Genomic DNA, 12,410 nt, shown 5'->3' on the forward strand with positions numbered 1-12,410 from the left:
ATATATATATATATATATATATATATATCATCATCATTTAACGTCCGCTTTCCATGCTAGCATGGTTTTGCAGACGTTAAGTGATGATGTTGATGATGATTCATATATATATATATATACATATATATACAACGGGATTATTTCAGTTTCTGTCAGCCAAATCCACTCACAAGTCTTTGGTCAGCCTGGGGCTATAGTAGAAGACACTTGCCCAAGGTGCCATGCAGTGAGACCAAACCCAAAACCATGTGGTTGGGAAACAAACTTCTCACCACACAGCCACACCTGTGCTTATCTACTATAATAATACTCTTCTGTTTTTCTCCGTCACAACATATGAATGAGAAAAGAAAGGGGTGATAGATGAATATGGAAGGAAGGGGTGATGGCAAACTTGGGTAGTGGGACGAACAAAATTCTACAGTGAAAAAAATATCAAACGACGTTTCAACTCTGTGTGAATATATGTGTGTATATGTGAAATGGAGGTTTGTAAATGTTTGTTTGTGTGTGTGTGTGCACACACGCAATGGAAGTGGGATGGTGAACATTCAATGCTGCAAAGAAAAAATCAAACAGCGTTTCAACTCCGTGTGAGTGTATGTGTGTATGTGTTTGCATGTACAAGGGAAGTATATGAGCATTTGTATGTGTGAATCAGCGTTCTTTCAGTAACAAACAATGATCGATGTCACATCTCAAAAGACAACCACTAGATAACATTGACAAGTGTATTAATTTGACTTATCATCCATATTCTATTCTGTATTTAGTCATGGCCAACTTTGTGTGGCCTTAAGTCATACAAGAAGGAAGGAAAACTTTAAAATTCTTTTGAAGGAAACAGTCAAGGGATGTTAGTTGTGGAGAGATTTTTCACAAAAAATTTGGTAATAAAAGAATTAAACTAAAAATTTGGTTTTATACCTTATTTATATTTAAAATACTACAATTAACCGTCATTTTAGACCGCATGGAGCCAGCTAGTACATATATAAAACAGTCGTTTTTTTATTGTTTATGGTGTTATGTTTGTAGTTGTTTTCCTTCTTTTTTTCTCTTCTTCACTCAATGCTGATTGTCACAGCTGACATAACAGTTATAATATTATCTGTTGTTGCTTACACAGTCAATAATACTAGTTGTCGTTGTTGTTGTCAATGTATGGTGCACAAAAGAAACTTTCTTTTGTGCTTGTCTGTTTGTATTTTTTTTATTGATTTGGTTTTTGTTTGAATTGAATTCCTGTTACCCTCATGTCAATATTGTTGTTGATCAGTATATTCTGAATAGGAATATTAGAGTGATTCATGCTTCAAATTTTTTATGGTGTGGCTGATAGACTAGGTTACTGTGAAGCACCATTTTTCCTGCTTCCCAGTTAGAATTGTTACCTCTGAATTGCATTACAAGTGCAGGTGTGGATGTGTAGTTAAGCGCTTACTTCCTCACCATGTAGTCATAGGTTCAGTCCCACTGTGCAGCACCTTTGGCAATTGTCTTCTATTATAGCCCTGGTTGACCTAAGTCTTGTGAGTAGATTTGGTAGACAGAAACTGAAAGAAACTTGTTGCTTGTGTATATATATATATATATATATATATATATATATATATATATATATATGTATGTATATATAATAACTAAGATTCAGTTGAATTAAGTACTTAAGTTGAGGCACCAAGTCAGTCCGGTGTTATCCGCACAGTTTAATGTGAGGTGAATAAAAAGTAAATAAGTAAGAAGGATATCAAGTTCTTAGTGCATTATGGCCATTTCAAGCAGCTCCATTTAATCGAACAATGCAAACATTACATCAATTTGAAATACACCAGCATCTACAGATGCATAAGCCTATAGAGGTTTTCAACATACAAGATATTCCATTATAATTTTTAGCAAATATTTCATCAGAACCAGAGAATGAAAGAATTACATGCTGCTATTATTGTAGCAGAATGAACTTAGGGAGAGAATACCCAACTATGATTTGGAGTGGCAGAAGAAAATAACAATAGGGGTCATGAGATGGTAATATAGCTATAATTTTTATCTATCTCCTTATCACCATCAAAGAATCTAGCACAGCTAGTATACTACCTCCACTAAGAATTAAAACCACTGGGAATTGTGAGTTAATATCTAGCTGCTGATGATAAATTAATTACTGCTAGATTCTCTCCCAAACCCCTAATTTACTATGGCTATAGATTCCCTATGACCACAAAGAAACAAATCTGAGAAGAAGTCAGTAAGATAGTGGTAAATGCTCAGAAAGAGGGAGGGTAGCGGTGACATAAACTATTTTATTATTATGAGTTAAAGGGGCTTAAAATAGAAAACAAAGTATGTCATAATGAGATCTAAATGGGCATTAAGGGTACAGGGAAAAGAAAATAACCAAAGTTTAGCTACATTTATATATTATTATATTTTGTATAATAAAAGGTAAAATTTAGAAAGGGATATAAGAACTGAGTAAGATAAGAAGGGTATACTAACCAATTTAAGCCCTAAAAAAGTAGATTACTTTTATATAAAATAGAAGCTTCATAATACTTCATCTTAGCAATCTTTAAGGTGGTTTTCCTTAAGTTCATTTTGCTACAATAATAGCAGCATGTAATTCTTTCATTCTCGAGTTCTGATGAAATATTTGCTAAAAATTATAATGGAGTATCTTGCATGTTGAAAGGAGTATCTTGCATGTTGAAAACCTATGTGTTCTTATGCATCTGAAGATGGTGATGTATTTCAAATTGATGTAATGCTTGCATTGTTCAATCAAATGGAACTGCCTGAAACGGCTGTAATGCACTAATACCTTGATGTCCTTGTTACTTATTTGCTTTATAACACAACACCTTGACCACATGTCTATGCCTGTACCTCTATTCATTTTTAATCTCTTTTATTAGTAGACCAGTTTCATCAGTAGATTAACAGTGTGTGTGGATGTGCAATGTAAGCGTACATATGTAATAGAGTGCTAGTTTGCTGAAAAAAAAGTGAGGCTTAAGAGGAATTAGATGCAGTATGCAAGAGTGAAGACTGTACTGGCTTGGTGATGTGATGCAGATGGATGTAGACAGCTCCATAAAGAAGTGCCAATCACTCATAAAGGATGAAATTCATGGAAGAGAGAGACATGGAACAAAGTACTGAAAGACAATCTCAGGACACTGAATCTTACAGAGATGACAGAAGACTGGTGCCTTACTGTACTCTGTACTCAAGAAGACCTGTCCTTCACAGCAGAATTGTTAATGCTACTCCTCCTGCTGAAGAGGATTGACTTGCATGCTGGAACCACATAAAAAGTACCCATGCCAGCACCATGTAATAGTACCTGTATTGGTGTCACATAAAAGCACCTATGCCAGTGTCACATAAAAAATACCCAGCACACTATAACGTGGTTGACATTTGGAAGGGCATCCAGCTATAGAAACCAAGCCAAATCAGACTGGAACTTGGTACAGCTCTACTGCTTGTCAGTTTGTCCAACCCATGCCAGCATGGAAAGCGAACATTAAGTGATGATGATGATGATCATCATCATCATCATCATTTCCAATTTCCAGACTATCAACAAAACTACAAGTGCTATTTTTATGTCGATATTATAAACAATAAATTATTAGATCACAAATCAGAAGATTCACAAACTTATACATCTATAGATTCACTTCCAGACCCTACAAAGTTGTTAACTATCCTGTTGAAATTTTAAATTCTTTTGAACCTCCTGAGTTTCTACTACAATGATTTCTGTGAAAATCAGATGCCATCATCATAGAACTATGGCTTTGCAGTCAGTCTCAGCTGTACAAGGCACTAGACTGGTGGTTAAAAATTATTGCCTCATATTATTCAAACTACTTTTCTGAGTGGTTTTCCATAGAAGATGCTTTCATACCCAGAATAGCCATGGTACTGACTCAGTGTGTGTGTGTATATTCATAGCAAGTTATGTGTTATAAGACATACTTGCTATTCTAAAACTGGTCTTCAGTGTTTTTGTTGAATATCAATTATCTTTTTCAACAAAATTTCATTATTTACAGCTGAGTGGACTGGACCAATGTGAAATGAAGTGTTTTCCTCCTCAAGAACACAATGCACTACATGGTCCAGGAATCAAAATCACAATTTTTGCTATTGTGATTGCAACATCTTAACCACTAAGTCACACACCTTCACAATGGGAGTGAGGTGAGTGGTTATACTCTCCCCACAAAATGTATTGTTTTGTGCCAGTGTTGGAAATCAATTATACATCACTGCTTCTTTTTGCATTGGTGGACTTTACCACTGTATGGTACTTACTTAAAAGCAAGTGAAATTTGGTTCCTAATTAAGTCCTAACCTTGAATATAATACAGCAGTGGTGATGGAATGCATAATACTAACTATGCAGCTGCTGGTTTCTCTCTCTTTTAACATAGAAATTGGTTCAATATCATATTTCTTAGTGTTTCAATATTGAAGACATCCTAATTTTGACTTAAAAAAAAAAAAAAAAGTGGGTGGGATATAAACATAAAAAACAAGGTCTAAGCAATTTCACATATTTTACTGAGGTGCTTTGTTAGTGGCTTAGCAACAGAGATCCTGGTGGCCAGTTATATCCTGCATTTTTTCTTTTATGTTTAGGCACAGTAGTTTAGTATAGTTAACTCATATCTGCAGTTCAAATTGGCTTGTGAAAAATGTAACTGTTGTTGTCCTCCAGGATGCAAGGTAAATTTTTAAGAGATATTTTGGGTAAAAAAAAAAGTAGTATTATCAACAATGGAAAATGTGGTGCTTCAACATAACATTTAATTTCTTTAGTCAGAGATATAAAATATTTTCACACATCAGTGATGGTCCTTTGTGGCCATGCCAGTGATGGTAGTAGGCAATATATCTGCTGATTTCAAATTTGTTCATAAATTTTCTTTCATTTATTTTTTTCTTTTTGCTCTACCATCACACCTAAACAGGATACATCATTGTGCTCTATTTGTCAAGATTTTATTGCTAATAACCTATCTTTAGCCCTGCCTCTTCCTCCACTCCCACTCATTCTTGAAGTTGCATTTCTTTAACAGAAGTGACTGACTCATCTCCACTCAATATCTTTGACTCATCAGGACCAGTCAAGCAACCAAGACATTTAGTGAACTGTTCAGGATTCTCTAGTTACTTAATGACCATAAATTTATATTAGTCTTGGTATAAATGTGCAACAATTTCTGAAACCTTTGGTGAGAAACTAAATGAAAAAAAAAAAGATAAGAAAAGTCTTTGTAATTAGTAGTATTGAGAATATCTGTGAGTGTATAAGAGAGGGGGAATGAGAGAAATCTTGCATTTGAATTGTATGTATTACATAGACCTTAGATATTAATAATTCATTCTACTATAAGCACAAGGCCTGAAATTTTGTGGGAGGGAGCTAGTTGATTACATTGACACCAGTACTCAACTGGTACCTATTTTAACAATCCCGAGAGGATGACAGGCAAAGTCAATCTCAGTAGAATTTGAACTTAGAAATGTAAAGCTAGAATAAATGCTGCTAAAATTTAGTTTGACATGTTAACAATTCTGCCAGCTTGATGTAGAAACTGATCATCATCATCATCGTCATTTAACATCTGCTTTCAAAGCTGGCATGGGTTGGACGGTTTGACTGAGGGCTGGCAAGCCAGAAGGTTGCACCAGGCTCCAATCCGATCTGGCAAAGTTTCTACAGCTGGATGCCCTTCCTTATGCCAACCACTCTGAGAGTGTAGTGGGTACTTTTTACATGCCATCATCATGGATAAAGAAATCAAACTACATAAACAAATGGCAGCAAAACCGTTCGGAAATTAAATAACACTGACATATTCAGTAACAATAATAAATTTAATTTATCCTCGACAATTTTTAGTTTTACCAATTTTGAATATATCACTCCTGTTTAAAACTGCTTACCTACTTGACAATTGCATTTCTAACTCTGCCTTAATGAAAGCTTTATTTCTTGGACTCATGTTTTTGTGCACAACAATGTTGTTAAACCTCTGTTAACAGCACCGTATGCAGGTCCTTTCTGTTTTCTTTCACGCATGGATAAATTTTTCACTGTAGACCTTAATGGTCATAAAGACACTATATCAGTGAATAGACAGTTTTCATAAAGAAAACTGTCCCTGTTCCCACTGCAGACAACACACACACACACACAGCATTACAAACATGGCCCGCACACCCACCTTTACATTCCATGACTACCATTGGGATCGATCAGGTACTGGACAAGGATTCTGAATTATTTTTCCAGTTTTTTTACTTAATTTTTGAGAGCAGTCGGGTTCATTTTTAGTATTCTTGTTTGTGAGAGCAGTCAAGTTTATTTCAGATATTCTCATCTTAAAAATCACCTCTAGCTAACCATTGAGAGGACGTCGGTATTGCCTTGGCAGAGGTTTGCTCTTCTTGTTGTTGTTGTTATTATTATTATTTATTATATCCTTCTAAATGCACCAATGATGGGATATAATACACATAAACGCACTCATGCACAAGCACACACACACACACACACACACACACACACACACACACACACACACACACACACACACACTATTGTGGTGTTTCTTATAACTCTATTGAATTGAATGCACTCAACTGAAGGGTAAATCAACCTGGAAGATCCTATCCCTCTGTAAGGTATATCTGTTGAAGGATTTTAATCCAACACCAACAGGTAATAAACTCCTCTTTAGTTTTAATGTACTTTTAATACATACATCAATGAATTGTACACTATTTAGCATCTGATTTAATTAATATTGTTGGCTCTGAAGAGAAAGGCTAGTTTTTGGGTTGCTTCCCTATGTTAAGAATGTGCACTCATCAAGAAAGATCCTTGGTGGTAGCTGGTGTTCACATTTAAAGGCATGTGGTGCAATGGTGTTTTCTTAATATGAGTAGTACTTAAAGTTTTTTGCTGTTATGATTCCACTGGAGATGTTCCTGAAACCTCTTTTTCTGAAATCAATGTAGGTTTAATTTTGAAGTTAGATCAAACTTGTAACCTTTATTTCTAGAATATAAATGTGGCACAATTATTAAGAAGATTGAAACTATGCTTTAGAAATTAAAGTTTGAGATGTTTGTGCATACATACATAAATATAGCAAGCTTTAATGCATGCTAAAAATTGTGATCTCTGTCTCTGTTCATTTCTGCTGCAGGTAAGGCACTAAAAAGTGCCTTGCCTAAAATACAATACATTACTATACAATATTACCTAGCTCCAGTTGTAAAATATAAGTTGGCTATCCCTTACCTATCCCTTACCTTATTCACTCAGTCATTATGAGGTGTCACCAGCCAGCTATAAAAGTTGAGAGTGATTACTTCCTATTTCCTTGATTAATATTAAACTGGGAAATCCACCAAAACGAGTCAAAGAGAAAATGAGAAAACCTCTACACATTTACTCAGTCTACTAGAAATACCAGCTAAATAACCCTTAAATATCACGACACATTGGAAAGAAGTTAATGTGGTCCCAGCTGCACACTACCTAAAAAATCACTAGGCTAAATAGTGCTGCATATTTTGCTATGGTGTTGCAAAATCACAGAACTTATAATTACACATTAACGAAATCATTTGGCATTTATTCAAACAACATATTAGTTAGCTGTATCAAATTAACACATTTAATCATTGCTTTCAATGTATGATGACTTGAAATGACCTTGGGTGTTTGTCTTGCTCAAATTAATAAATCAAAATATGAGTTCATACTTGCTAGTGAACTTGTACACAATTATTCAGCTTGCTCAATCCTACTCCCTCTCCTGTACCACTTTTCCCATGCTGGCATATTTCGGACAGTTCTTCTCTAGTACAGCTCCATGCTAGTTGTTGCAGTCTTTCGTCATCTTTTTCATAAGATTCAGGTCTTGAAATCTTCCTTCAACAGTTTTTCTCCAACTTCCTTTGTCTTCCTTTTCCACAAGTTCCTTCCTCTTGGATCACTTGGTACTTTTGCTTTTACCCAACTGTAACAACATACATGCATCATGTCTGCATCAGTGAAATTTTCTGTCTTGCATACTACATACAATTCTTGTTATACTCAGTTTTTATTTCATCCGACAACACATGCTTACTTCATTTCTTTCCAGCCTTCACACATTGTGCACAAGTTTCATACAATCTACTCTTCATTCAGAAGAGCTAGTGCTTGCCAGGAGAAGTAATAGCTTCCTGAAATCTTAACAAACCATTCTCATACTGATTACTATGCTTTCAGTCCACCCCACCCCCATTGCTAATTAGATCATCTAAATAATAGAAACTGTCAACTTCTAGGAAACCTTCATGAGTGCTCTGATTGCTAACTACTCTTCTGCATCTGCTACATAAGAATTCTTTCTTCCATGTCACTCTGCCTGTGATTCCAATGATTCTCTTGTGCACCTTTAATTTATATTTGGTTCACAGAATGAAATTCCTAAATACAACTTTCTTGCTGTTATCTTTGCTAGATTTACCTTCAGACATTTTGATTGTACACTCTGCTTCCACTGTTATTAATTGAACTACAAGAATTATTCATTGGCATACAGGAGTTCCCATGGCTAGCAAGTTTTGAACTTTTATGTCACAGCCTGGAGAACCATGATGAACAGGAGGAGACTGAGAACTGGGCCCTGATGGATGCCTACCATATATCACTTACCTTATTTAGAGTGATGTCTATATGTATTAAGTTTTAAGACATAGAAAGAAAGTATTAACTTTTAAGACAAACATTTTTTAGAATTAAACTAAATTTGTATCAGTGATTTGTTTCAGAGAAAAGTGGGCATAGAATTGTGTCGTTTATTAGCTGTGGGAGGCCTTACATTGATAGACACCGGTTATCATTATGGCATAGGATGTTTGGCTATCTATAGGGCCATATCATGATGGTAACTGGGTCTAAGTTGGGCTAATAGACTAATCACAGTTGTGTTTGCACTGTTGAGATAAAGATTGGGATTGGATTGGAAGATATTCCAGCCAGCAGCATATGCTGACATTAATGGAATGGCATATCTTACCTTGTGCCTTTAATCTGCAGCTGAACAGATATTCTGAATAAAATGACTGTTGTTGTAGACTCCTGTTGGCAATTAAAAAAGATTGATAGGTCTTTGTGTTCAACCTGTACAAATCTCTCAGAAGTATATGTTTATCAAAAATTGCAGTTAATTATTTCTGGAGGCAGGAAATGAACAGAATGTTATATCTTAGCTTGTTTTTTTTTTATTACTAGCAGCCAAATCTCCCATGTAAAACTGCATTGTCTTTAAAAATGATGAGTCTGTATGTTTTAAGTTCATAATTCTTGAGGAAACATACCCAAATTAAAGACAGTATGGCTGTGACTAGAATGCCACTGGAAAATGGATTGAGGGTCAACACGTTAAATATCTTACAAAATTTCATCCCCCAGCTTACAGTCATCATGTGATCATATGACCAACCAGACTATCAGGCATTGTTACACATTGCGGGGTCATAATGCACTTTGCATCATCTTAGCCTTCCAATGACACCACCCCACTGGCTCGGCAAGCAGGCCAAGATTCCTCACTTAGAGTCGTATTCTGTTTAAAAGCATTTATCATGCATATAGACATGCATACAACAGTTAATGAGGGAATGCTTAAAGAAATTTCAATACTGCAAGCATCTACATAGAAACTTTCTTATGACATCCAGTTAATTGATACCCATTCAGACAAATCATGTACCCTTTCCTATGAGAAACCCATGTGTGGTAATATCTGCTAGCCTCGTCAAAAAGAGATAAACAATTTATTATGCTGCAAACAACTCCAGTTTACATGTTTGCACGCGTGCACACACACACAAAGTCCACATGTAGACATATCCATAAGTATATGAGAATCTGTACATGAGTTAGTGCACATATAGGCATAGATATTAATGTTTTGTCTAAAGCACAACTTGTGTCTGAATGTAACTGAAATACTCAAGACTTACCTTGTCAACCTACCCTAGCTACCTGTTAATCAACTCAGAAAGAGAAAAAAACTTTAGTAAGAAAACCAGTGGACACACTTGTTCAACCAGCTTTTCAATAGTATTTTAACTAACACACACACACACACACACACACACACACATACACCCCCCCCCACACACACACACACACAAAATATATGTATGTTTAAATACTTGCTTTATATATTTCAGACATACATTTACAGTATTTATATTATGCATTCATTCTCCCCCAACACACAAGTCCCTGTGATGTTCAGCCAGACAACACATTCACATATGTGTATTTCCCTCCACTATTCTCATGCCTCCATTAGCTTTGCAATTTCAGTGATCAGCCCAGCCTCACTGAAGTAAAATTCCCACTGCCATCAATCATAAAAAAATAACACTGTCCATTTGTTGTAGTCAGGGAAACTACTTTTAACATACTTAGGCACAGGTGTGGCTGTGTGGTAAGAAGATCGCTTCCCAACCACTTGGTTCTGAGTTCATTTCTGCTGTGTGGTACTTTGGGCATCTCCTACTATAGCCTCAGGCTGACCAAAGCCTTATGAGTGGATTTGGTAGATGGAAACTGAAAAAAGCCCATCATATATGGACAGTGCTGGTGATTCGAAAAAGGCACTCATGTTAGTAACACATAAAAGGTACCCCCTACACTCTTGGAGTGGTTGGTGTTAGGAAGGGCATCCAGCTGTAGAAACCAAGTTAAATCAAACTGGAGCCAGGTACAGCTCTCCAGCTTACCAGTTCTGGTCAAACTGTCTAACACTTGCCAGCATAGAAAACAAACACTAAAGGATGATGATGGTGAGATGTGTGTGTGTTTATTTGTCCTCCACCACTGCTTGACAACTGGTTTTGGTGTGCTTGTGTACCTGTAACTTAGCGGTTCAGCAAAAGTGATTGATATAATAATGTAAAAGATAAAAGATGTATGTGTGTGGGTAGAGAGAGAGAGAGAGAGAGAGAGAGAGAGAGAGATGCTTAAAACTAGATGTATAGATATTAAGAATAAGCAAAGCTGTTTTCCATGATGTTTAGCCCCCTCCCCAGGACAATCTTGATTGAGTAGCCCTATGATCAGAGACATTTCAGCCAAAACTGTTTCATTGTTTTAGGGAAGGTTGTAATCTTGATTACTTATATGCCACCTTGGAATCCAGATACTCATCCCTATGAGTCTTAGGACTTGAGTCAGTAATAGCCAAGAGTTGACGATGATACATTTTCTGGTGTTTTCTTTTTTTAATATGGTAGGGTTTGACCTGAGAGAATATTGGCTGTTATTTCTCATAGGATGAGTCACCACATAGAGATTCCTTCTGTTTGCAACCGAGTAAAATTGTTATCAGAGGAAAACTTTGGAAGATCTACTTGACTCTTAAATTTTATCAAGTTATTAATTGTTGACTTTTGAAATATTCTGAGCTGGTTTTATTTCTGTTTTGATTTTTTTTTTTGTCTTGTTTTTAATTTCTATTATTACTGTAGCTTACATTTTGTATAAATTTTATGTTAGTCATGTCATCAAACAACAAATAGATATGGATTATTGCTTTTATGTTCATAGTCAGACATAGGATATTGCTTTCACCTGTTCTTGTTCTGTCCTACTTCCATAAAACTGTATTGAATTCAGTAGAATAAATATAATTGTCACAACAATCCTTGTTGAGAGAATGCTAGCTGACTAACCAAAGGGTCAGTAGTTCACATCAAGCAACTTGCATAGTACAGAGTCTTTGAAAAAGGTTTTATTCTTAATTGCATAGACAATCTAACATTAATTAGAGGACACATAGTAAGTAACAGGTGCCCTCTACCATTGATGTTTTATTAACCCATGATATTGAACTCAAATTTTAGCATCGGTGTGTGTGTGTGTGTGTGTATAGACACAGACACACACACACACACACACACATACATAGTTATATATATATATATAAATTAACAGAATGAAATAAAAATCCAAGGGTGTGAAAGATTTCAGAGCATTTATAAATAGAAGGTCTTACAGCTGTTTCTGGGATATTTTATATGTCCCTTCATCACACCATTTTCTCACACCATCTCCGATGAAGGGATATATAAAATATCCCAGAAACAGCTGTAAGACCTTCTATTTATAAATGTTCTGAAATCTTTCACAGCCTTGGATTTTTTTCTCATTCTGTTAATATTTTTATATATACACATTCTGATATATGACCTACGTTGGACTCTTCATTTACATAATCACCGAACCTGGAGTTTAACTATAGTCTGTCCATAGCACTTACTCAGCTTTACCTGACAACTTTGGATCTTCTTGACACGATTACCTCTCTCAT

General features: G+C 35.6%; 1 protein-coding gene across 6 annotated transcripts in view; it reads left to right on the forward strand.

Annotated features, from left to right (window-relative positions):
* LOC106876125 (protein PFC0760c) overlaps window positions 1–12,410 on the forward strand; it is a 385,512-nt gene that overhangs the window by 52,664 nt on the left and 320,438 nt on the right. The window contains exon 1 of one of the 6 annotated variants that reach the window (XM_052972743.1): window positions 4,636–4,743. The exons of 1 other annotated variant lie outside the window; for it this stretch is intronic. In XM_052972743.1, coding sequence (XP_052828703.1) covers window positions 4,737–4,743 — 7 coding nt within the window. In that variant the 5' untranslated portion in view covers window positions 4,636–4,736. Of the gene's footprint in view, window positions 1–4,635; window positions 4,744–12,410 lie in introns of those variants that run through there. 4 more of the 6 variants (XM_052972739.1, XM_052972741.1, XM_014924535.2 and 1 more) reach the window with 4 other exon arrangements.

The sequence above is a fragment of the Octopus bimaculoides genome, chromosome 14 (assembly GCF_001194135.2).
Source record: "Octopus bimaculoides isolate UCB-OBI-ISO-001 chromosome 14, ASM119413v2, whole genome shotgun sequence".
NCBI lineage: Eukaryota > Metazoa > Mollusca > Cephalopoda > Octopoda > Octopodidae > Octopus > Octopus bimaculoides.